This window comes from Mustela lutreola, chromosome 9 (assembly GCF_030435805.1).
Source record: "Mustela lutreola isolate mMusLut2 chromosome 9, mMusLut2.pri, whole genome shotgun sequence".
NCBI classification, from domain to species: Eukaryota; Metazoa; Chordata; class Mammalia; order Carnivora; family Mustelidae; genus Mustela; species Mustela lutreola.
Genome location: NC_081298.1, coordinates 127,834,937 through 127,859,283, shown reverse-complemented (window position 1 = coordinate 127,859,283; position 24,347 = coordinate 127,834,937). Strand labels below are relative to the sequence as shown.

Here is a 24,347-nt window from a genome sequence, read left to right as displayed (position 1 = left end):
CAACTGAGCCATCCAGGCACCCCCTCAGAGCAGTCTGATATTTATAATCATCCAGTAAAAATGTGCAAAACAGTTAACAGTTGGAAGTTTTAAAATGTAATTTTTCTTCTAGTACTCATATTTTCATTCTACTTTTCTCATAGAATTATATATTGCTATAAATTATACTTTATTGATCATTCTTACCTGGAACAAAAATGTGTATTGTAATTTAAAGTTATTTCCTGTGACCACAGGGCTCTAAGTGTTCAGTTTCTTCTGTATTTTATTATCATTACAATATTCTTAGTCCACAAGTGATCAAAACATTATTTTGAATTTTCATATTTTAAGTATAATTTGAAATATTAATAATTATTGAACATGGAAAGTAAAATTTTATTGGAAAGATAGCTCTTAATGACCATTGGTGGGGCTGAATTTTTCCAAGTAATTATGTCTGTGGTGAATATTCCTCATTGCTAGAATGAGACTGGGATCAACATTCATTTTCTTCCTATTTTTCATTTTTATAGACAAGCTCTGAGGAATGTAATTTGCATAAATTAGATGGGAAAGAAATTTCATTATAGGAATGTCAGCCAAGTCTCTGAATACCTCTAAGTTATATGATTAAAAACTATATAATGATATATCATTGAAAATTATTTTCAGTGATCTATGAGCTGGCAACTTAATTAGGTCTTTCTTCAATTTTGTTGAAAGCAAAGACTTGAAAACTACTCAACCTGTTAAGGATTTGTTGTACAGCCGTACGTGTCATTCGGGGTCTTGGTATCTGGGGTCATACTAACAAAACTTTGTGAGGATTTATCAAATGATTATCAATTATAGCTGCTTTTTTTTTCACTTAGAGACACCTTGTTTAAATTGATATACTCACAAAGGATTCAGAAAGTAAAAATGTTAATTTCAATACAGTTTTGCTAAGACAATTTTTATTTTTAAAATTTTTTCCAACTCTATTACTTTAATTTTTTCAGTGTTCCAAGATTCATTGTTTATGCACCACACTCAGTGCTCCCTGCAATATGTGCCTTCCTTAATACCCACCACCAGGCTCACTCATCCCTCTACCCCCTTCCCCTCCAAAACCCTCAGTTTGTTTCTCAGAGGCTAAGACAATTTTTAAAAATCAAGTCCTTCTACCTCATCATATACTTCAAATATATTTTCATTAACATATGGGAGCTACAGATTAATTATGAAAACCTCTGTGACGTTCTTATTGGCAAAGCCAGTCCTCTTGTTAAATAATCAGCCAAATAAAATTACTTCCTATCAGAGAAGGTTTCTCATTTCTTAATCCAAGTAATCATTGTTAATACATGTCCTATGCCAATCATTTTTCTTCTGAATTTTAAGAAATATAGATAGGTAAGACATAGAAACTTTCTAAGACAAATGATGCAAAGATTTTCATTATGTCTCATTAATGCTCTTTACTTTATTCTCATGAATCTCTCCCTCACATATGATGTGATTTTTGACAACAGAGGATTAAAACATTAAAAAATACTTAGAATTTTCCTTCCCCTCACACATTGCAGGTTTTGCTATCCAGGCCAAGCATCACAGTAAGATTGGGGCTGGATGAGAGTACCTACCCCTTTCTTTTGTATCCTGGGGGAAGGGAGCTTGGGGAGGGCAGGTGGGCAGGTGGGCAGCTAGAGCTGAGACGACTCCTCAGTTGTGGCAAGTACATATGGAAATTGAGGATCTGGGAAAAAAATTAATCACTTAAACCCATTTGCACCTGTGTGCCCATTCTAAAGTCTTTTTGGACCACCAGGACACAAATCTCCCTCATTTGGAGATCCCGATGTTTCAGAAGATCATCCAGTCCCTGGGAACCTCTGCAAGTACTCTGGCTACCATCAAAGGGTCATTTTTGTGGGTTTCTCTTCAGAACTGGACCTAGTTGGAACTTTGTGATGAGAATTTCAGAACTTAATTGGACAGATCTGCATAGAAGGGCTCTAGACCGTGAGACACTTGCCTTGAGGAGGTTTACAAAAAGGGCCCCAGGAGGATCCCAGCAGCGCAGTGGGCATGTGTCCGGGAAGAGCTGGTGAGCAAGCAAGAGGCTTCATGATGGCCTCTAGCACTTTAGACATTACCTAGAGTCAGACCTTCTGCCTTGCAGGCTCATAACCCCAGCTTGACAGCATGTGGAGAGTTGAGTATATAATCCACATGATGTCAATGTGCTGATTTACAAGGAGAAACCATTCATGGGAGGACTGATGCCAAAATCTATAGGCAGGTCTACATGGAGAGCCCCAGACAGCATGTGTTTGGAATTCAGAAAATTGTACTTTGCCGCTTGATCATGTCAAGAACTGCAAGAGGTCTAAGACTTGATGCCAGGGGTGTAAGCTGTTCTCTCCTCAGGAGTACCTGAGAGTGTACCAACCAGGTTGGTCTGGAGTTGCCGTTAGGGGAAAGGAAGATGCATCATGCCCAGAAATGAATTTTCAAAATAGAAAATTTTCTCTATAGCTCCCTACCCTTATTGTCCTGATCACCCAGTAAGTGACCAAGAGGAGATGAACCCTTTCTGGAGAAGGTCACATTCTTTAACCATACTAAGTTATGTGAACTAAGAGGAAGTCAAGAAGATGAAGTAAAAAATCTTTTTGAGTTGATTCTTTAAAAATTCTTTTGAGTTGACTTTTGAAAGGCCTTCCCCATGTTCAACAAAATCCAATGCCTGTAGGTGGTGGGGAGCATGGAACATCTGTTAAATACCTTGACTTGTGGCCCAAAGTGTGGCTTTTGTGTTGCCCTTCTCCCCAAGTCCTACAGGGGTGGTGTGGACCAGTGGATGTCACATATGTAATGAGTGGCATTACAGCTCTGAGTTCAGGGAACTTACCTCTTTTATAGCAAGCAGTAAGAAAGTTTGCTCTTTGTTCTGAAGGGAGGCATTACCTCCTTGTTCAAAGTTGCTTCCTGCAAAATCACCCAGAGAAAGGGCCTGGATGAAGAGTTGTTAGAGCCTTGCATTCTTGGCATACCCAGCAAGATGTATGGGAGCACAAGACCCTCAGGGAAGAGTCTCTCAACAGATATGCCCTGGGCAGATAGCAGGTTTCTCATACTCATGTCAATGACCAACACTTAAACAAACAAACCAAGTATAGCTTATAAAGAATTCCAATGAAAAAAGAAGATCTCTTGAAATAAAAAAAATTGCTCCCTTAACTTCTTCCTCTTTAGTATCTTCTTCCTAGTGTTTTCAACCACAAAAGAAAGCATGATTTTTTTTTCCCTTTAGGATCTATTTCTTAAAATAATGAGAGCTGTCTTTCATAGTCCTCTGGTGACTTAATTTCCTTTTCTTCTTAGATATTCTCCTGAAAAGGAAAAGAACATGATGGTTATTTGTGAGCAACAAATTATCACCACAAAGTGCTTTATTATATTTATTCCACAGACATTGGGAGTGACTACCATGTGCTAGATTCTGGAGATACAAGAATGAATGAATAGTTAAGACTCACTCCCTGCTCTCAAACATACATATATCTCCTAGAATCTTTCACAATTAAACATTTTTAAATAGTCATAATTCTCTTTCTTAAAATGCCTATAATTATCATGTAGAATGTTTTGACAGAAATACAATTATGAGAAAAACAAGTGAAGGAAACAGAAGTAATGAGACAAGTAACTGGCTCCTGAGTAGGTTTCAGCCTCAACCATCCCTCATGAGAATGCAGCCACTTCCAAGATCAGCCTAGCCCTTCCCGAGCAGTGGGATTTTAGTAGCATGATTCCAGCTATCTCCTTCTAAGCAGTACACACTCTTTGGAGCCTTTTGTGGTCCTAACAGGAGTCTCAACCTTTACTGCCAGCCACAGAATCAACCTTACAGTGGTCAGACAAGTTCCCTGGTCTCCAAAGGAGACCTAGGGAATTAGCCCTGGGCCCAGGCTGAAAGGACAGATTCTGGCCTCTTGACAGCCTAACTGCCCATTTTCCTAGCCTCATTTTCTGAGTACCTTTAATTAGATAATTAACCCCACTCTACAGGTCTCCATTTTGTCTTCCTGCTCCAGCCCTAGTCTATTGAAACTGAACCTCTCTCAAACTTTGGACACTTGCTCAGAAAAGGTCCTTGGTATTGCAATTGCCTGTTTCTCCCAGGTTGGAGTTCACTCCTTCTATTAGATGCTTCCAAAGTTGTGTCCTGTCCAGGCTCCGTCCTATTCACTCTTAGAATACCTTATTGCCAGCTATGTAGCATGGTTTATGACATTCCATGCCAGGAAACTGTTAACACCTGGGAAGGTCTGTGCATACATACATTTATGTGTGTATTTTTTTCTGTGATGGTACTTAACTTCTCAGTTAATTTTTTAAGATTCATTTCTTTGGAGACTTCCCTGATTCTGCTAGGCAGAGGTCACTCATTTATTTGTTCATCAAACATGTACTAATTGCCTATTCAACAGTAGACACTCTTAGGTACCAGAGACAGGAGATTAAAGCACAATTCTTATCTTCTAGGGGCTCACAGTCCAGGTAAACAAACAACTCTAAAGGCTCTAACAATAAAAAAGAACTCTAGTTATAAGGGTATGCATAAAATAGGTAGCATAGTGGAGAGAAGCTGAAGATTTCACTTGCATCTTCAATGATGGTTAAGCATTTGACAACTAAGGGCCCCTGGGTGGCTCAGTCGGTCAAGCATTTGCTTTTGGCTGGGATTGTGATCTCAGGGTCCTGGGACTGAGTCCTACATCTCATTCCCTGCTTAGCGAGGAGTCTGCTTTTCCCTCCACCCTTCCCCCCTGCTCATTTTTTTCTCTCTCAAATAAATAAATAAAATCTTTAGAAAAAAAAAAAGAATTTGACAACTGGATGTGAAAGGGCAGGGACAGAAAGGGACACTACAGATAGGGCAGCATGTATAGAGGCATGGAAGGTAGAGACTCTATCTGTTTACAGCTTCGATTTTCTTGCTTTATTAGGATAGTGTAGCACCCATAGGAGATCGTCACTGAATATTTCTTGAAGGAATGAAAGAATGGCTGCTTTCCTCACTAGTAGAAGTAGGGGCTTCTACTATCTTAAAGGAGTGTTCAAGCAACTCCAGCATTTTTTTTTTTTTAGGAATTTAAGTTTACATTAAAAAATCTAAAATATAATTTATCATCATTAATTTCCACTTTCACAGATACAGTTTTCCAGTTAGTCCTACATTAGATCTTCATTCAAAGACATAAAGACATGGAAGGGGAATGCAGTAGACCTCAACAAGGGAGCTGCAGGGCTCAGTAATTTCTTTTCCTGTAAAGGGTCCTTTACATAGAGTGACCCCCAGCAGCTAAATTTCTGGTTTTACTTTTTTTTTTTTTTTACACCCTGCTGCCTTACTCACCCTTAGCCCCCCAACAACTAATAGATGGTGGGGTAGTGTGGAATGACTGATAAAGGGGTAAACTATATGACCCAAGACTTGTCAAATCAGGGTCTTAAAAGAGATTAAGAGGCACAGTGTGAGGCTTGGCCATGATACCAGCCAGGACAGAACAAAACTGACCCTCTTAGAAACAGAGGTTAGAGAAGCATTCTAGCAGTATTCCTGTCCCTGGAGTCCATTTTCACTGTGGCTCCGTTCTACTCCGTTGTTCCAGTGAATCTGTAAGTAACCCAGCATCCTTCTAATAAATCCCTCCCTTTGACCCTGCGTGGTTTGTATTGGCTCTCAGTGACTGGCAGTCAGATCTTTGTCATAGGGAACAAAGACAGGCGTGCGGAGACAAACTTACCCAGCTTCTCCGTGGCTTCCACACAGACACTAGGATACATGCCTTCAATGTAAGTTGCCACCAGAAGATATAGATGGGTCTTCACAACAACCACACCAGTGTTTTCCTGGATAAGAGTAAAACAGAATGCCCTACTTTCAGTTCTAGTCACAGGACTAGCAATTTTACTCCAGTCACATTTTGTGCCATTTTTTTACTTCCATACACTCATATCTAGTTTTGGACTCTTCACTTTTTTTCCACTAATTTAGTTGTCCGCTCAAAAAATTTCAGACTTGTAATAACAGCATGTGTATTTTGAAAAAGTTCCACTGATTGGAATATACCCCATCCCAGTGAGAACAACTGATATAACAGGGGCGCCTGGGTGGCACGTCTGCCTTCAGCTCAGGTCATGATCCCAGAGTGCTGGGATCAAGCCCTGTGTCAGGCTCCCTGCTCAGTGGGAGTCCAGCAGGAGTCTGCTTTTCCTTCTCCCTCCTCACGCTCACTGGCTATCTGTGTGACTCTCTCTGACAAATAAATAAATTTTTTTTTAAAGATTTCATTTATTTATTTGACAGAGAGATAGGGAAAGAGCACAAGTAGGCAGAATGGCAGGCGAAGGGAGAGGGAGAAGCCCGCTCTCTGCTGGGCAGGAAGCCCGATGCGGGGCTCGATCCCAGGACCCTGGGACCATGACCCGAGCTGAAGGCAGAGGCTTTAACCCACTGAGCCACCTAGGCACCCCTAAAATATTTTTTAAAAATGAGAAAGTAATAGATTTTGGAATTGGGCATCTCTGGGCTTGAATCCCAGCACCTCCATTTCCTGCACCCTGACTAAAGAAGACTTACTTAACCTTGCAAATGCTCTGTTTCCTTGTTCCAGTAAAATGAGGCTACTTTAGAATGCAGATGAAGTGTGCTTAACCCACAAGATAGGCCATCCAGTAAATGTGAATTTTCTCTTCTTATTTCCCTATAGGCAATAGAGCTAGGAGAGGTGTTAAGCATAAGAATGTTATCTTTCTTTCTTTTTTAAAAGGAGCTTGTAGAATATAGAGTAGTGAAAAGAGATACTTCAGGCAAGTTTCTGTTGATAGATTTGGGGAATGAGTGTTTCTCAGGTAGGCTCCCTGTTCCTACTTTATTTTACGCATGTCTTCCTAAGTACTAGACCGCTGTCTCAGACAGTGTCACTGCAGGAATGGGGTTAGGTTGTTTTATAAATGGGATCAGGGGACACCGCAGATTGGAAATCAAATTCTTTTCTCAAGGTTTTTTACCTAGCTGTCTTCAAATTGTGAACACTCACATTCTTAGCATAAAGTGAATAGTCATCAGCTCGGATACATTTGTAGTCCTTTTCCTTGAAATACAATCCTTCTCTTCTAGTTTGCAAAGGGTTCTTGGCGAATCCATTCACAAGTGTTTGGATGTCATGAGGCATCATCTGCAGAAGTTAAATAGAGTATGAGTGGGTAAACTATGCAAGCTGGCCAAATTTTGGCCCACTGTCTGTTTTTGTAGGCCTGCCAGCAAAGAATAGTTTTTACATTTTTAAGTCATCGGAAAAAAGGCAATAGAATAATATTTTGTGATATGTAAAAGTTGCATGAAATTCAAATTTCAGTGTTCATAAATAAAAAGAGTTGTTGGAACGTGGTCACACCCATTCTTTTATGTATGCCTGTTTTCCCACTCAAACTGCATAGTAGTTGTGTAGTTGTGACTCAGGCCATATGGCCCAGAAATCTAAAATGTTTACTATGGCTCTTTACAGAAAAACTTTTGATAACAATGCTTATGCCTGGGGTGCCTGGGTGGCTCAGTTGGTTAATTAAGCATCTGCGTTTCGGCTCTGGTCATGATCCCAGGGTCCTGGGTTGGAGCCTGCTTCTCCCTCTCTCACTTCCCCTTGCTTGTGTTCCCTCTCTCACTGTGTCTCTTTCTGTCAAATAAATAAATAAATAAAATCTTAAAAAAAAAAAAAAAAGCTTATGCCCAAACTTGCTTTTCCTTACACTAAATCCTGGTGATGCTACACACAAGCTTCGTTCTTGGAGCTTGATGAGGGCTGCACTGTCAACATGCTTTGTTCCCAGCAGAGTATCCAACAGTAAGTTCTGCAGATGGCTCATGCTCCCTCCGCTCTGAAAAGGGGAACTACAGTTGAAACGACTCACTCTGGCTACCTTTGGAAAGGCCTGCGAATACAAGTCTCCTTAGACACTTCGGACAGTTTTCAGCGCGTGCACTTTGGAAGTAGGGAAAATGGTGGTCCATCATGTAATAGCCACCAGTATTCAAAGAGGAAAATAGAATCCTAGAAAATCGCAATTCATACAGCAGGTTATTGAGTTTGGAAAAACCACTGCTCTTTCAATTTTCTAGTTATACCAATGGTTTGCTCCAGAGTCACCCGAGATTATAAACCCAAACCCAAACACCTGCGGGACGCAGAGCCACGGATCTAAGTTGACAAGGGTCAATGAGATCAGCGGGTCCTTTCCCCTGACCAGCATCCCCGCGAACTATGGGTACTGATCCAGAGGATTTAACGCGTTTAAAGCGGCCTTTTCCGCATTTGGGCCTCCTTCATAAGGACAACCTCCACAAATACTAGTCCTTACGGGATACATAAGGCCAAGCGCCCTTTCCGGCCACTCCCTGCGCAGTGATTTAGGCCACGGGGCCGGAGGTAGGGGTGGGGGGGGTCCCTGAGGAAGGACTGGAGGCGAGGGAGGGTGGTGTTTAACGTCCAGTCGTGTTGGCTGGGAAGACGCACAGAGTGCTTAGGGGAAGGCGATGGTCCAGCGTGAGCAGAACGCAAGACGGCACTCGGAAAGCAGCGCGGCCCTGGGCCAAGGGCCGGCGAGCCGAGCGGCGGCCCGTCAACGGGCGCGGGGGAAGGCGGGACGGAAAGGCGACGTGCCTAGCTATTGGCTGCAATATCTGCCCGTCACCGAGAAGCGCTTCGGCGTGGTTCGCTACCTCCGACCCGCCCACCAGCGCCCCAACCCGGGTACCCCGGTTATTTCTCCGCGGGGCTGGGCTCGGCAGCGCAGTTGCTCTGGGCTCGGGGTCGCAGTGGTGGCTGGTGGGGTTCTAGCTTGTCGTCTGTCGCGGCGCAGGGGCTGCGGGGGGCTACGTCAATTAAACACTGGACTCGAACGTTCTGTCATTCCGAGGCGACGGGCCCAGGCTGGCGGGCCCCCAGGTCCTGGGGGGCACACTCTCCTGTAGCAGTCGACCACTGCGGGGCCGTGGGCCTTGGGGCAGGACCCCTCGCGTGCTTGGGAAGGGAGCTGAGGTACCTGGATGGTCGGCAGCTTTCCCGCCAGGCCGGGCGGAGCAGGCACTAATCTTGTTGACGGGATGGGAGGGAAGGGACGGGGTGGTGGGTCCTGTAGGTCTACAGCGGGCGCAAGCCCTAATGACATCCCCCTCAGGTGACGATCGGCGGGCGGGGGGTGGTGGTGGTGTGTGTGTGTGGGGGGGTGCTTTGGGCGTCCTAGAACTTGAGGACACAAATTTTTGTGAAAGCCCCTCCCTCTCTACTAAGCCCCTCGCGTGGGCTTCAGTAGCCTGTAAGTTGGAAGTCCCTGGGTTCGCGGTCCTGAGTCAGGAAAACTGCAGTGCGACCCCTAGAGGCCTGTCTGGTAATTGCCACGCCGGCTCGAACGGGCTGTGTGGTTGAAGGACGAGGAAAGCCTGGAATTCCGGGGGTTGCTGGGGTCAGTCCTGTGAGAACCTCCCCTGCTTAAAAGACGGTGGGACAGGATGTGATTGCTTACTGAATGGTTTGTAATTCCAGGCTGTTCTGAGGACACAGAGCCTTGGAAGTGAGCTGAAGGGGCATGCAAAGCGCCATAAGGCCCCTTCCCCTGTCCAGCATGGCTGGTTCTGAAGATCTAATAAAAAATGATGGTGAAGGCCTCCTACTAGGGAAAGTGTGGGTGGCTACTAATTCAGAATCTGTTCCACACCCTTCGTGGTCACGAGGATTGTTAATTAAGCAGAAGAGAAAGCAGGACTGTGAATTCTCATTACTAAATAAGCTCATTTTTTTTTTTTTTTTTTTTTTTTTTTTTAGTTTCCCTAGGGGCTCTGTTTTTTGTGACCACAATGAGAAATTTAGACAGTGATGATCAGTTAACTGACAAGCTTCACAAGCCCAAGAGATCGAAAGAATGGTTTGAACCACAGCCACTTTCTTTTATGGAGGTAACGGTAGCATGGCATTTTGAAGTTTGTATTTGGGTAGTTGTACTGAGATGTGGCTTGTGCGTAATATTTTTTCCTATGTTTTATATTTAACTTCTGCTCTTTATTATTCCATTCCTTCTACTAACTTTCGTTTGCTATTCATTTACTTGCTTTTTAAGGTGGAATCATAGGCAAAGGATTACGTTTTCCGTAGAGCAGATATAAAATTTGTCCTGAAGCACTTTTAACACTTTGTGTTTTTAAAAACTATTGTAATTTTTTTCTAAACCACTTCATTAAGTTATAACTGATATGCAGTAAGCTGCATATATTTGAAGTGTACAGTTTGATCAATTTTGACGTGTTCCCACATGTGAAACTATCACCACAATCAAGAGAATGAACATATTCAGTGTTCCCAAAGTTTCCTTCTACTGTGTCCCTTTTGTCATCCTTCCCTCCCTGCCAGCCCTCAAGGCAACCACTGATTTGCTTTCTGTCACTACATTTGTTTAGCATTTAAAAAATTTTATACAGATGTCATCTTAAACAGCATGTATTCCCTTTATCTGGCTTCTTTCACGCACCATAATTATTTTGCAATTCATTCATGTTGTGGCATGTATCAGTACCTCATTCCCCCCCCCCCTTTTTTTTTTGGTTGAGTGCTGTATATCTTAGTTTGTCCATCCTGCTGATGGAAATTTGGGTCATTTGCATTTTTTTGGCTATTACAAATAAAGCTGTTAGGAATACTCATGTACATGTCTTTACATGGACATATGCTTTCGTTTCTCCTGGGTATCTAGTTGTGGGATGACTGGGTCATGTAATAAGTGAATTTAACTTTTTAAAAAAATATTTTATTTATTTATTCGACCCAGAGAGAGAGATGGTAAGAGAAAGAATATAAGCAGGGGTAGTAGAAGATGGAGAAGGATTCCCACTGAGCAGGGAGCTGGATATGGGGCTCCATCCCAGGACCCTGGAATCACGATGTGAGCCGAAGGCAGACACCTAATGACTGAGCCATCCAGGTGCCCCGAATTTAACTTTTTTATGAAACTGCCAGACTGTTTTCCAAAGGAGTTTGCCTTGTACATACATAGGTCAAGGATCTGCCAGGAATTTGGTTAGTTAATTTGTAAAATTGGTGGCATCTGCTCTACGGCTTTCTTGTCTCAGGTATTTCACCTTTGACTTTCTAGCACCTATGATTGCCCTGAACTCTGTCTTCTAATTCTTTTTTTTTTCTTCTTTTTTTAAAAGTCCATCTTTTTTTAGTAATCTCTGCACCCAACAGGGGCTCAAATTCACAACCCTGAGATCAAGAGTTGCATGCTCCTCTGACTGACCAGCCAGGTCCCCCTGTCTTCTAATTCTTGAATTCTGTAAAACTTCTTGTTTCTGAGTTTGGGCTCGCACCTTTAGCTCTGTGGAGGCCTGCTCTTAGACAAAAGTCCATAAAAACTTAAAACTTCTATCAATGTTACGGTCTTTTTCCGAGGGTTGATTACATTCTTGTTTCTCTCTGCTTTTGGTCAGTCTCCAGCATTTTCAGATTGTTTTTTATATTTTTGTCTAGAATATTAATTCAGTACCCATATTGGTTTTGAGAACAACAGATTTGCCATGAATAGCAACTCTCTGGGACAGAAAGAGCAAAGAAAATGAATCTGGATGTGGTTTTGTTTGGTTTTTTTTTAATTAAAAAAAATTTTTTTTATTTTAATTTTTTTTTAACAATTTTATTCATTTGAGAGAGAGACAGACAGACAGAGCACAAACCAGGGGAGAGACAGAAGAAGAGGGAGAAGCAGACTCCCTGCCCAGCCCGGAGCCCAAAGTGGGGCTTAATCCCAGGACCCGCAGATCACAGCCCGAGACCAAGGCAGACACCCAACCACCGGAGCCACCCAGGCACCCTTTTTATGAATTTTTAAAAATCATTAAAAATTTTTTTATTACTTTAATGATTCCACTCATTCATTTGACAGAGAGAGAGACAGCAAGAGAGGGAACATAAGCAGAGGGAGAGGAGAAGCAGGCTTCCCGCCAAGCAGGGAGCCTGATGTGGAGCTCGATCCCAGAACCCTGGGATCATGACCTGAGCTGAAGGCAGACACTTGACGACTGAGCCACACAGGCACCCCTAAATCATTTTTTAAAAAGATTTTATCCATTTATTTGACGGCAAGAGAGAGCAAGCACTGGCAGAGGGAATGGCAGGCAGAAAGAGAGGGAGAAGCAGGCTCCCCACAAAGCAGGGGGAGCCTGATGTAAGGACTCTATTTCAGGACCCCCAGGACCATGACCTGAGCCAAAGGCAGTCACTCAACCAACTAAGCCACCCAGGCAACCCTTTACTTGAGTTTAAATTCTGACTCAGTGCATGGTTTTCTGGGCTTCTAGTTCTTGGTTAACTCCCATGACTCTTAATTTCCTTGGGTGTTAACCATCCTTGGGAAGGTTAGTTCTTGGGTTTTGAGGTTTTACTCATCTGTTCTGAAAACAAGAGTAGTGGAATTGAAGACTGCTACTTCCAATGATTGATAATTTGAGAATATTTTGTTTTTGTATAATTGTCAGAAGATTTCAAAGGCCCATCCCAAATGTCTCTCACTTTGGGAATTAAAAAAAAATTAATCATATTTACATTGTGGTAAAAGATATATAGCATCAATAGCATCAAAGTTTGCTATTTTTGACCATTAAAAAAAAAAGATTTTATTTATTTATTTGACAGACAGAGATCACGAGTAGGCAGAGAGGCAGGCAGATAGAGAGGGAGAAGCAGGCTCCCTGCTGAGCAGAAAGCCTGATGCGGGGCTCGATTCCAGGACCTTGGGCTCATGACCTGAGCCGAAGGCAGAGGCTTAACCCACTGAGCCACCCAGGCGCCCCTATTTTTGACCATTTTTTTTTTAAAGATTTTATTTATTTATCAGAGAGAGAGAAGGGGAGAGAGCAAGCACAGGCAGACAGAATGGCAGGCAGAGGCAGAGGGAGAAGCAGGCTCCCCGCTGAGCAAGGAGCCCGACGTGGGACTCGATCTCAGGACGCTGGGATCATGACCTGAGCCGAAGGCAGCTGCTTAACCAACTGAGCCACCCAGGCGTCCCTATTTTTGACCATTTTTAAGTGTACAATTTCAGTGACCTGTTTACAGCCTCTTGTATTTTCTGGCGGGTATTCATGGAAGATTTGTTATGCAAGTGGAAAAAATTAATGTTATGAACTATTTTGTGAAGACTGTTGCTTTAAAATCTGAAAATGTGGAATGCCTGGGTGGCTCAGTTGGTTAAGTGTCTGACTCTTGGTTTTAGGTTGGGATCACAGGATTGTGAGATAGAGCCCTGCTTTGGACTTTACGCTCTGCAAGGATTCTGCTTGGGATTTGCTAAACCGCCCTCCTCCCAACATGCTTTGGTGCACTCTCTCACAAATAAATAAATCTTCAAAAAAAACCCTGAAAATACAACTTGTATATAAATAAATCTATTAATCTTTGAAGCTGTAATGACTAAATGAATTAAAGTAGAATTCAGTAATGACTGAATGAATTCAAATAGAGGCCTAATTCTATTTTAACTTTTTTTAAAAAACATTTTATTTACTTATTTGAGAGATCACAAGTCAGCAGAGAGGCAGGCAGAAAGAGAGAGAAGTAAGCAGGCTTCCCACTGAGCAGAGAACCCGATGCGGGGCTTGATCCCAGGACCCTGGGATCATGACCTGAGCCGAAGGTCTTTAACCTTCGAAGGTCTTTAACCTTCGAACCACCACTTGGAAGTGGCTTTAACCCACTGAGCCACCCAGGCGCCCCTCTATTTTAATTTATAAAGGTAAAAGCATTTTATGAAATGTGAAAAAAAGATGCGTTCTACTTATCATGCAACTCTGGGCAAGTCATTTGACCATGCTGGAACTCAAAATGTCTGTAATCTGAGTTATTTTTTTGCCCCTGAATGAGCTAAAGCAAATAACGGAAAGATTCAAATACCCTTTAAGAAGTACTTGATGAAGGCTCCTGGCTTGGTAGGAAGTCTGCTTCTCCCTCTGACCCTCACCCCTCTCGTGCTTTCTGTTTCTCACACATAAATAAATAAAAAGTCTTACAGGAAAAAAAAGTACTTGATGATATGATTTGAAGTAGAAAAATTGTATTTACAGGGAACTTTTCAGGGATATGTCTGTCACATAAAAGCAAGTCCAGATAGTATTAATAATATGATTTAAATTTTTTTTTTTTTTTTTAGAATGGGGTGGGGAGGGGCAGAGGGAGATGGAGAGAGAAACTGAAGGTGACTCCACACAGAGTGCAAAGCCTGACATGGGGCTCGATCTCACGACTGAGATCATGACCTGAGCCAAAACTGAGTCGGATGCTTAACTGACTGCACCACCCAGGTACCTCAATAATTTGATTTATTTTTAAGATTGGATTTTCAAAATTTCATTTTGTCATTTTAGGCATTAGCTGAAGAAGATACTGAGGCAGCTATTCAATCAATATTATATAGAGAAAATTATGTGATTAAGGTAAGAATTGGTTACGGAATGTGTCACAATTAAAAATTAAATTTTGTTTATCCATTTTAGATGTAGTACATCATCATTATACGAATTTAAAAAAATGGAGAAAATAGAATTGAAAACACTCCTTAGCCCCTAGGATTAACCTTAAGCGATCTCTGAGATTGTTTTAATTGACTTCTCTTTTTATACTTTGTGGGAATTCTGTAAGAGTTTTCCCCAGCTTGCGCTTTCATCCAGTGGGGCTTCTGGGGTGTCAGTGTGTATTAAGAGCTTTAAGAGCTGTTACTGGAATGCACTGACCAATGATTACCCAGAGATGCATAGGTAAGAAGGAGGCTTTAACTGTAACAGGAGGGGTTTAATTATAAGACAAGATGAATGTGCATGTAGTAATCACTGGAGTGGATAACCTGTAAAGAAAAATTTTCTTTGGAATTGTTTAAAAAGGAAAGGAGCTATTCATTAAAAATGGTTGGACACTGCTATGACCTGAAGCTAGGGAGGGATAGAGCCTAGAGAAGTTCTCAGGGTTCCTGGTTGGTTGGTTGGTTGGTTGATTTTGAATTTCATGTTGTTGATTGTAGCAATCACATGATTTCATCTCCTAGGGGAGAGGCAAATACGTTTTGGATAAGAAGTTTTAGTTTATAGCCTAAATCAATCATTTTCTCTATGGGCTGCTTGCCGTTTCGGCCAGGTTGTGCTGTGCTGTGCTCCTGCTTCTTCACTCTTCCCCCCCCCCCCTTTTTTTTTTCCTTCCATAGAACATACCTCTTCACATTCTCTCATCCCTCCTCTTCCTATACAACTCTTCATTCTTTAAGGCCCATCCCGAATGTCTCCCCCTCTAGGAATTAAAAAGAAAAGTTTAGTCCTTTTTTCCCCATTATGGTAAAAAATATATAGCATAACATTGCTATTTTTAGCCATGTTTTAAAGGTACAGTTCAGTGACATTAATTACATTCACATGTTGTACAACCATTATCACTATTTCCAAATAGATGGATGTCATGAAATCATCACCATTATCTATTTCTATTTCTATAACTTTTTCATCATCCCAGCCAAAACTTCATACACATTTAGTAATGAATTCCTATCCCCTCTGCCCCAGAGGTCCCTCGAGTAACCTCTAATGTATTTTCTCTTTCTGAACTTGCTTATTCGAGATAATTTCAAATAAGTGGGATCCTACAATATTTGTCCTTTTGTGGTCTGGCTTATTTCACTTAGCATATTGTCTTCAAGATTCATCTATTTTGAAGTATGTGTTAAAATCTCATTCTATCTTATGGCTGTCTAATATTCCATTTTGTGTATATACCATATTTTATTTATACATTCATCTGTAGATGGACACTTGGGTTTTTCCTTTTGGTTATTGTGAATAATGGTTCTATGAACATCGATGTGCAGGTATCTGAGTCTCCGTGTGTGTGTATGTGTGTGCGTGTACGCGCGTGTTTGTGTGTGTGTATATTTTGGTATATTGTCCCTCAATTGTTTTGTATATTTATTTCGTAGTCTGTCTCTCCAGGGAGAGCCCTCATGTTGTCTAATCTGTCTGTGTATTATTCACTATTTCCATTATGGTATGTGCCACCCAGTAGAAGCCAAATGAATGATTGAATTAATGAATGACTTTGTGGGTTATTCTTAGGACTGTAATTGAGTTTAAAGTTTAGAACAATGTAGCTTTAAGATAATTGTCTCTTCCATCACTGTTTATTAGGAACTAGATAAGTCTTTACAACATCATGACTTCTTAAAGGCAAGGAGAAAAGAGATGCTACATAAAAGATGGGTTGACCATGTCGCACATCCTCTTCAGAAGAAAATTATAGAAAAAGTTGGTTCATATAAGAAGATTAAAAAAAGGAGACAAGAAGAATTAGATGGTTTTTTAAAATATGTAAATAAAAAGGTACGAAGAGGTCATTTGATACTTGTTTCAGTTGGTTTAAAGCTATGATTATCTTTATAATGATCCAAACAGCCTGCCCCTTCTGACTCTATATTAATCTCTGTTATGGCGAATACTGTTCTTAAATCCAGCATATGTGGAAAGGATGGAGGGAAGAGGGTTAGGTCTGGATTTAAATGTGTATCTTAGAATCTGTATTTTTTGCTTTTTAAATGTAATTGTTAATTTTATATACCGATTAAATTTTGGCTCCAGGTTCAGGATACTTATATGTAGTTCTAGAACTCTGTTATTTACAAAGTAAATAACTCCATTATTTACAAGGTAAAATATATATTTTTTGGCATTTCTAAGAGATTGAGATGTTTGACTAGGAAGCATTTAAAAATAAATTTCCAAATCTGTTAGTGTTCCAACGTTTGTTATTCTTGCAAATTTTAAGTGGATTCCTTCTGTCACTATAATAGTTATTACTTGGTTACATTAAGTTTAATTCCAAATTTGATCTTCCCTTCCCCTTTGTATTTGTCATTGATGCTGTTTTGAAGTAGAAGAATGCAACTGTGTGGACTCTTGAGTTTTGTTAATGCTCAAAATTAATCATGTACCTCTTGTTATGTGTAGTTTTATTTCCTTCCTATAGGGAAATGTATTTATAGAACATTATGATCCCAAAGAATATGATCCTTTTTATATGAGCAAAGAGGACCCGAATTTTCTGAAGGTAGGATAGATTTCTTATTTTTGGTATTATGTGGTTGGTTATTCTGAGTAGCCCTAATATATAAGTAGTTATTTAGTGATTCCCTAAGAATGCAGTAACATCTTTTTTTTCTTTAAAGATTATTTATTTACTTATTTGAGAGAGAGCATGAGCGAGGAGAAGGTCAGAGGGAGAAGCAGACTCCCCGTGGAGCTGGGAGCCCGATGCGGGACTTGATCCTGGGACTCCGGGATCATGACCTGAGCCGAAAGCAGTCGTCCAACCAACTGAGCCACCCAGACGTCCCACATCTTTTTTTTTTTTTAAAGATTGTATTTATTTATTTATAAGACAGAGATCACAAGTAGGCGGAAAGGCAGGCAGAGAGAGAGGAAGGGAAGCAAGTTTCCTGCTGAGCAGAGAGCCTGATGCGGGGCTCGATCCCAGGACCCTGGGATCATGACCTGAGCCGAAGGCAGAGGCTTTAAACCACTGAGCCACCCAGGCACCCCAGAATGGAGTAACATCTTAAGAATAGTTTGTCATCTCCATATCCTAGAGAGGAATAAAAAAAAAGCAAAGTCCAAAGTAAATTAAACCTCTGTAAAATTTGAAAATACTGTATAATAATTGGGTAATAGGTAATATTTTAAATTTTCATAGACTTTACAAAATTTGTTAGAAATTTAATACATTCTCATGATACATGAAAAAAAGGGTTTTTTTTTTTTGAGAGAGAGAGAGAGAATCTTAATCAGGTTCCTTAATCAGGTTGGGCTCAATCTCCCAACCCTGAGATCATGACCTGAGTTAAAGTCAGGAGTTAGATGCTTAACTGACTGAGCCACCCAGGTGCCCCCCCTCAAAATCTATTTTTATTTTTATTTATTTTTTTAAAGATTTTATTTATTTATTTGACAGAGAGAGATCACAGGTAGGCAGAGAGGCAGGCAGAGAGAGAGAGAGAGAGAGGGAAGCAGGCTCCCTGCTGAGCAGAGAGCCCGATGCGGGACTCGATCCCAGGACCCTGAGATCATGACCTGAGCCAGGCGCCCCCTCAAAATCTATTTTTAAATAAAGAATTTAAAAAACCACTCTAAGGGGCACTTGGGTGGCTCATTTGGTTAAGTGTCTGCCTTGGACTCAGGTCATGATCTCAGGGTCCTGGGATGGAGCCCTGTGTGGGACTCCCTTCTCAGTGGGGAGTCTGTGTCTCCCTCTGTCTCTGCCTTCTTCCCTCACTCATGTTCTGTCTGTCTGTCTCTCTCTCTCTCGCTCTTTCTCAAATAAATCAAACAAAATAAAATCTTAAAAAAAAAACCTCACGATTTCATTACACAGAATGAACTTATTAACATTTTTTGGTATATCCTTCTGGATAGCCAAGACTACTTTCTATATGTAGATGTATATACACATTTTTATTTTACAGATTGTTGTAACACACATTATGTTTTATAATCTGCATTTTTTTCTCAATAGTTCTATGATTTGCTTCTTTCTTTGTCAATAAATGTAAATACATAATTTTAATCATTGCATAGTATTCTGTTAATAACAGCTGGGGTGCCTGGGTGGCTCAGTCCGTTAGGCCTCTGACTCTTGATTTCTGCTCAGGTCATGATCACAGGGTATGAGATCAAGCCCTGAGTTGAGCTACGCACTCAGTGGGGAATCTGCTTGAGATTCTCTCTCTTCCCTCTCCCCACTCTCCTCCTCTCAAATAATAAATCTTGGGGTGCCTGGGTGGCTCAGTGGGTTAAAGCCTCTGCCTTTGGCTCAGGTTGTTGATCTCAGGGATTGAGCCCTGCATCGGGCTCTCTGCTCAGTGGGGAGCCTTCTTCCCCCCCTCCCCCGCCTACTTGTGATCTCTGTCAAATAAATAAATAAAAATATTTAAAAAAATAAAATAATAAATCTTAAAAAAATATTAACTTGCACTGAGGGCTTAACCAAATGTTAGGACTTTTTTTTTTCATCCTCACTGCTACCACATGATGTAATTTGCAGATGAGGCAAGTGAGACACAAATTGGTTAAGTTACTTTTCCAGAGTAACACAGCTGTAAATAGCAAAGCGTAGATGTGTTTCTAGCTATATATGGTGTCTTGCTATACCACCATTTTTTTAAACATATTCCCTACTGTGAACATTTAGATTATTTTTGACCTATTGCTGTTATAAATGATGTTATGATGAACTTACCTGTAACTATTTCATAAGGTTTTCCATAGGTAAGTTGCTAGAAGTAGAATTTCTGAGTTAAAGGTTATGCATAATTTTGATTTATACTGCCAAATTGTTCTCCAGGAAGGCTGTATAAATTTGTACCCCCACCAGAGCGTCCATTTTCCCACACTTTTGCTTATAATAGTGCATATTATTAAACAAAATTAAAATCCTTGAGCCATAGACCTCATTTGAATCATAGACATTTTAAACTGCTGGCATTTGCAGACAAAGCAGGTTTTTGTTTTTGTTTATTGTTTTGCTAAATTGTGTTGTGTGTATGTGTTATTGTCCCTCTTTTTTTTTTTTTTTAAAGATTTTATTTATTTATTTGACAGACAGATCACAAGTAGGCAGAGAGGTAGGCAGAGAGAGAGGAGGAAGCAGGCTCCCCACTAAGCAGAGAGCCCGATGCGGGGCTCGATCCCAGGACCCTGAGACCACGACCCGAGCCGAAGGCAGAGGCTTCAACCCACTGAGCCACCCAGGCGCCCCTATTGTCCCTCTTTTAATAGGTGAAAGTTAAACTGAGATTTTACAGCTAGAGCCTTAGATAAACTAGCTAGTAACATAACTAGTAAAGGGCAGAACTGGAATTTGAAACCTGATCTTGTTTTTTGTTTTTTTTTTTAAGTATTTTATTTATTTGAGAGAGAGAGAGAGCATGCATGCTTACCCCAAAGGGAGGAGCGGGAGAGGGAGAGAGAGAAAATCTCAAGCAGACTCCCCAGTTGAGTGTGGAACCCAGCTCTGGGCTGGATCTCATGACCCTGAAATCACGACCTGAGCAGAAATAATGAGAGACTTAATGGACTGAGTCACCCTGGCGGCCCTGAAACCAGATCTTTTTGTATCACAATTGAAGTTCTTTTACCATGCTGCCAGTCTAAATGATGCGGTGATAGGTGGCCTCTTAAGTTTAGCTGAGCATTTTGAAGTTATAGCAGCAGTTCTCAAAGAGGAATATAGACCTCTGAGAACCCTGAAAGCCTGTTAGGGGTCCATAAGGCCGAGTAGTTTCATAATAGTGCTGAATATCATTTGCCTTTTTTATAATGTTGACATTTGCTCTGATGGGGCAAAATCAGTGGTGGATAAAACTGCTGGTACCTTAGAACTTGTTATTAAGTCAGTGTCACCAAATCAAACTCGTGGTCATTATCGACTTCATTGCCATGCACTCACAGTAAAATCTAGTTTCACTTAAGAATGTCCTTGATCAAACATTAAAAATTAATTAATTTTATTAAACCTTGCTCCTGAGTGCACATCTTTTAAATATTCTGTGTGATGAAATGGAAAGTATGCCAAGCATTTCTGCTGCCTGCTGAAATGCAGGATGATTGTATGAATTGTGAGCTATACTGGTTTAATTTTTTTTTTTAAGGTATACTGTTTTTACTTGAAAGAATGTCTTACAAACTGTGATTAAGTGTTGGGTGTTTGGCAGACATTTTGATAAAGTAAGTCTGTCACTTCAGGAAAAACAGCTGACAATATTTGTTGCTAATAGTAAAATATGGATTTTTAAGCAAAAATTTGAATTTTGGAGAAATATTCACCATCATGGGTGTGATGGCTTCCTAATGCCCTTATACTTTTCTGATGAGAGTGGTAATGATTTTAATGAATGTAATTATAGGGTAATGAAATATATTAGCATTTGGAAGATCTCACATATATCAGTGATATAATTTTTTCCAAATAGTCAACCCATAACATAGACAAAAGATCCATTCAAAGTTCAAGCTAGGCCAATGGATTTTTTTTTTTAATATTTTATTTATTTATCAGAGAGAGAGAGGGGGAGAGAGTGAGCACAGGCAGACAGAATGGCAGGCAGAGGCAGAGGGAGAAGCAGGCTCCCTGCTGAGCAAGGAGCCCGATGTGGGACTCCATCCCAGGACGCTAGGATCATGACCTGAGCCGAAGGCAGCTGCTTAACGAACTGAGCCACACAGGTGTCCCTAGGCCAATGGATTTTAGTGTAGTTGAGTTTGAATAATTTATTGATACAGTTTCAGATTGGACATCATAACCTTTAAGAAACTACCACTTACTGCATTTGGGTAGAGTGTCTAAGAAGAATATTTGATCTGAATCAGATCAATTCATATTAGAATGATCTGAAAAAGCTATTAAAATTAGAGTTGACTATGGGGTGCCTGGGTGGCTCAGTGGGTTAGGCCTCTGCCTTTGGCTCAGGTCATGATCTCAGGGTCCTGGGATCAAGTCCTGCATTGGGCTCTCTGCTCAGCAGGGAGCCTGCTTCCTCCTCTCTCTCTCTGCCTGCCTCTCTGCCTACTTCTGATCTCTCTCTCTGCCAAATAAATTAAAAATTAAAAAAAAAAATTAGAGTTAACTATGATGGAGGGCCCTCATTTCTTTGTAATGTGTTAAATATAAATAATGGTTACTCTGAAATATGTAGAGACTATTCTTTTTTTATTTTAATTTTATTTATTTATTTATTTTTAAAAATATTTTATTTATTTATTTGAAAGACAGAGATCGCAAGTAGGCAGAGAGGCAGGCAGAGAGAGAGGAAGGGAAGCAGGTTCCCTGCTGAGCAGAGAGCCCGATGCGGGACTCGATCCCAGGACCCTGGGATCATGACCTGAGCTGAAGGCAGACGCTTAACAGCTGAGCCACTGAGCACCCTAAGAGTATATTCTTGATTCATCTGGCCAAAGAGCCGTACACAGTTGCTTAGTTTAGACTGAAAGAGACCTGCCACCCTGTCCTCAAAAGACATGTTTTTCTTATAGGTTACCATTCCACCATTTCGTGATCCTTTGAAAAAGGCACAATATGACAAAGATGATGAAAAAAGAACTCTTCTTCAGTGTGAGACTGGTACTTAGTGCCTAATTGTTACATGATTTTACAACCAAGAGCAATGGGAGTTGCATTTAATTGTACTAATTTAGGTTACTAATCTTCCTGCAGGCAAAATATATACAATGAAAGAATTTAAAGAGATTGAAAAGGCCAAACTGCATTCCAGATTCCCAAGAATTTCTAATTCAAGGCACTTTATGACTCCAAATGAGTGGCTTAAGCTGCCTACAACTTACATAGAAAGTGAATTTTGTAAAAGGAGCAGGTAATGGTTAATATTATAGAAATTATAGAACCTTTGGAATTTGAAGCTGTTCTTAAGACAGTGGTATAAATTTTGTCATAATTCTGATTTTTAAAAAATTTCATTCTTCAATGAGAAATCTGTAATTCTTTATTCCTATTTTTGATGTTTCTTTTTTTCTTGGGCACTTTCAAGATTTTCTCCTTGCTTTTCAATAGCTAGATTGTGATGTGTCTGAGTGTGTGTGTGTGTGTGTGTGTGTGCGTATGTGTCCCCTTTCTTTCTGTTTATCCTGCTTAGGGTTCTCAGAGATTCTTGTATCTGTTGTTTGACATCTTTCTTTTTTTATTTTTGGAAAATATGAGGCCATTATCACTTCAATTATTTCTTATGCCCCATTCTTTGTTTTTCTTTTCTTTCTGAGACTCCAATTATTATTATTATTATTATTATTATTATTTTAAAGATTTTATTTATTTGACAAAGAGAGCGAGCACAAGTAGGGAGAGCAGTAGGCAAAGGGAGAGGCAGAAGCAGATTCCCTGCTGAGCAGGAAGCCCGATGTGGGGCTTGATCCCAGCCAGGTGTCCCTATTATGTTTTTTTAAAGATTTAAAAAAAATTTTTTTAAAGATTTTTATTTATTTATTTGACAGAAAGAGACCACAAGCAGGCAGAGCAGCAGGCAGAGAGAGAGGGTTGCAGCCTCCCTACTGAGCAGAGAGCCCAATACAGGGCTTGATCCCAGGAACCTGAAATCATGACCTGAGCTGTAGGCAGAGGCTTTAACTCACTGAGCCTCCCAGGCACCCCTTAAAAAGATTTTTATTTGAGAGAGACCACACAAGAGAAAGAGCACTGGTTGGGGCGTGGGGCAGAAGGAAAGGGTGAAACAGGCTCCCTGCTGAGCAAGGAGCCCAGTGTGGGACTCCATCTTAGGACCTTGGGATCATGACCAAGCCGAAGGCAGACACCTGACTGAGTGAGCCTTGAAGGTGCCCCTGAGACTCCAATATATATATGTTAGACCATCTGATATTGTCTCATAGCTCTGTAGCTCTTATTTTGTTCTTTTCTGTTAAAAAATTTTTTTTTTCTGCTTATATTTCAGTTGGACAGTTTCTACTAACCTATCTTTTGGTTCTCTGAGCCTTTCCTCAGCTATGTTCCATCTCTCTTTTTTTTAAAAGATTTTATTTATTTTGAGAGAGAGAGAGAGAGAGAGAGAGCCAGATACAGAAATAGTGACAGAGAGCATGAGATCAGAGAGGAGAGGGAGAAGCAGGTTCCTACTGAGCAAGGAGCCCAACACAGGGCTCCATCCCAGGACCCTGAGATCATGACCTGTGCTGAAGGCACCACCCAGGCGCCCCTGTGTCCCATCTTTTGATCAGTCCATCAGTGGAATTCTTTGTCTCTGGTGTAATTTTTATTTCTAGCATTTCCATTTGATTTTTTCACATAGTTTTCATTTCTTTTGATACTCTCTTGTTTATACAGGTTCACTTTTCCATTAGATTCTTTAACATATTAGTCATAGTTATTTTAAATTCTCTGATAGTTCCCATGCTAGGGTCATTTCTGAATGTGGTTCTATTGATTATTTTCACTCTTGACAATGGATTATTTTTTGTCTTGCCCCCCCCACCCTGTGTCTTATAATTTTTTATTAAATGCTAGATATTTGAGGTTCTTTTGTCTGGCCTTTTTTCTTCCATGTCTTGTCATTTTTTATTAAATACCAGGAAATAGAGGTAGAATAGTATAGACCAAATATATCTAGAAACAGATATGCCTTTGCTTCTGTCAAGCATTAGTGTGGAGAATTGGGTTCATCTAGTCAGAAGTTCAGCTGGGTTTAGGTATTACTGTTGCTATTGTTACTTTTAGTGCATT

General features: G+C 40.6%; 2 protein-coding genes across 9 annotated transcripts in view; one reads left to right on the top strand and one right to left on the bottom strand.

The window, feature by feature from the left end:
* The window catches only part of FAM228B (family with sequence similarity 228 member B), a 52,485-nt gene that overhangs the window by 9,553 nt on the left and 18,585 nt on the right, over positions 1–24,347 (top strand). For 5 of the 6 annotated variants that reach the window (XM_059132504.1, XM_059132501.1, XM_059132499.1 and 2 more), the window contains exons 1-7: positions 8,941–9,074; positions 9,858–9,988; positions 14,444–14,512; positions 16,244–16,435; positions 17,079–17,159; positions 22,136–22,223; positions 22,317–22,473. In XM_059132504.1, the coding sequence (XP_058988487.1) occupies positions 9,890–9,988; positions 14,444–14,512; positions 16,244–16,435; positions 17,079–17,159; positions 22,136–22,223; positions 22,317–22,473 (686 nt within the window). In that variant the 5' untranslated portion in view covers positions 8,941–9,074; positions 9,858–9,889. Of the gene's footprint in view, positions 1–8,940; positions 9,075–9,857; positions 9,989–14,443; positions 14,513–16,243; positions 16,436–17,078; positions 17,160–22,135; positions 22,224–22,316; positions 22,474–24,347 lie in introns of those variants that run through there. The other variant, XM_059132500.1, reaches the window with a different exon arrangement.
* Positions 1,433–8,874, bottom strand: PFN4 (profilin family member 4). 3 transcript variants are annotated; one of them, XR_009344382.1, is made up of 6 exons: positions 8,550–8,756; positions 7,786–7,914; positions 7,077–7,214; positions 5,781–5,886; positions 2,879–3,359; positions 1,433–1,720 (listed from the first exon to the last, which is right to left on the bottom strand). XR_009344382.1 is itself a non-coding variant. In XM_059132509.1 (5 exons), the coding sequence occupies exons 2-5, from the start codon at positions 7,900–7,902 to the stop codon at positions 3,331–3,333; spliced, it is 390 nt and encodes a 129-aa protein (XP_058988492.1). In that variant the 5' UTR covers positions 7,903–7,914; positions 8,791–8,874; the 3' UTR covers positions 2,477–3,330. The 3 variants fall into 3 exon arrangements, 2 of the variants coding, with proteins under 2 accessions (XP_058988492.1, XP_058988491.1); XM_059132509.1 differs by lacking the exons at positions 1,433–1,720; positions 8,550–8,756 and adding an exon at positions 8,791–8,874 and having other exon boundaries at positions 2,477–3,359; XM_059132508.1 differs by lacking the exon at positions 1,433–1,720 and having other exon boundaries at positions 2,477–3,359.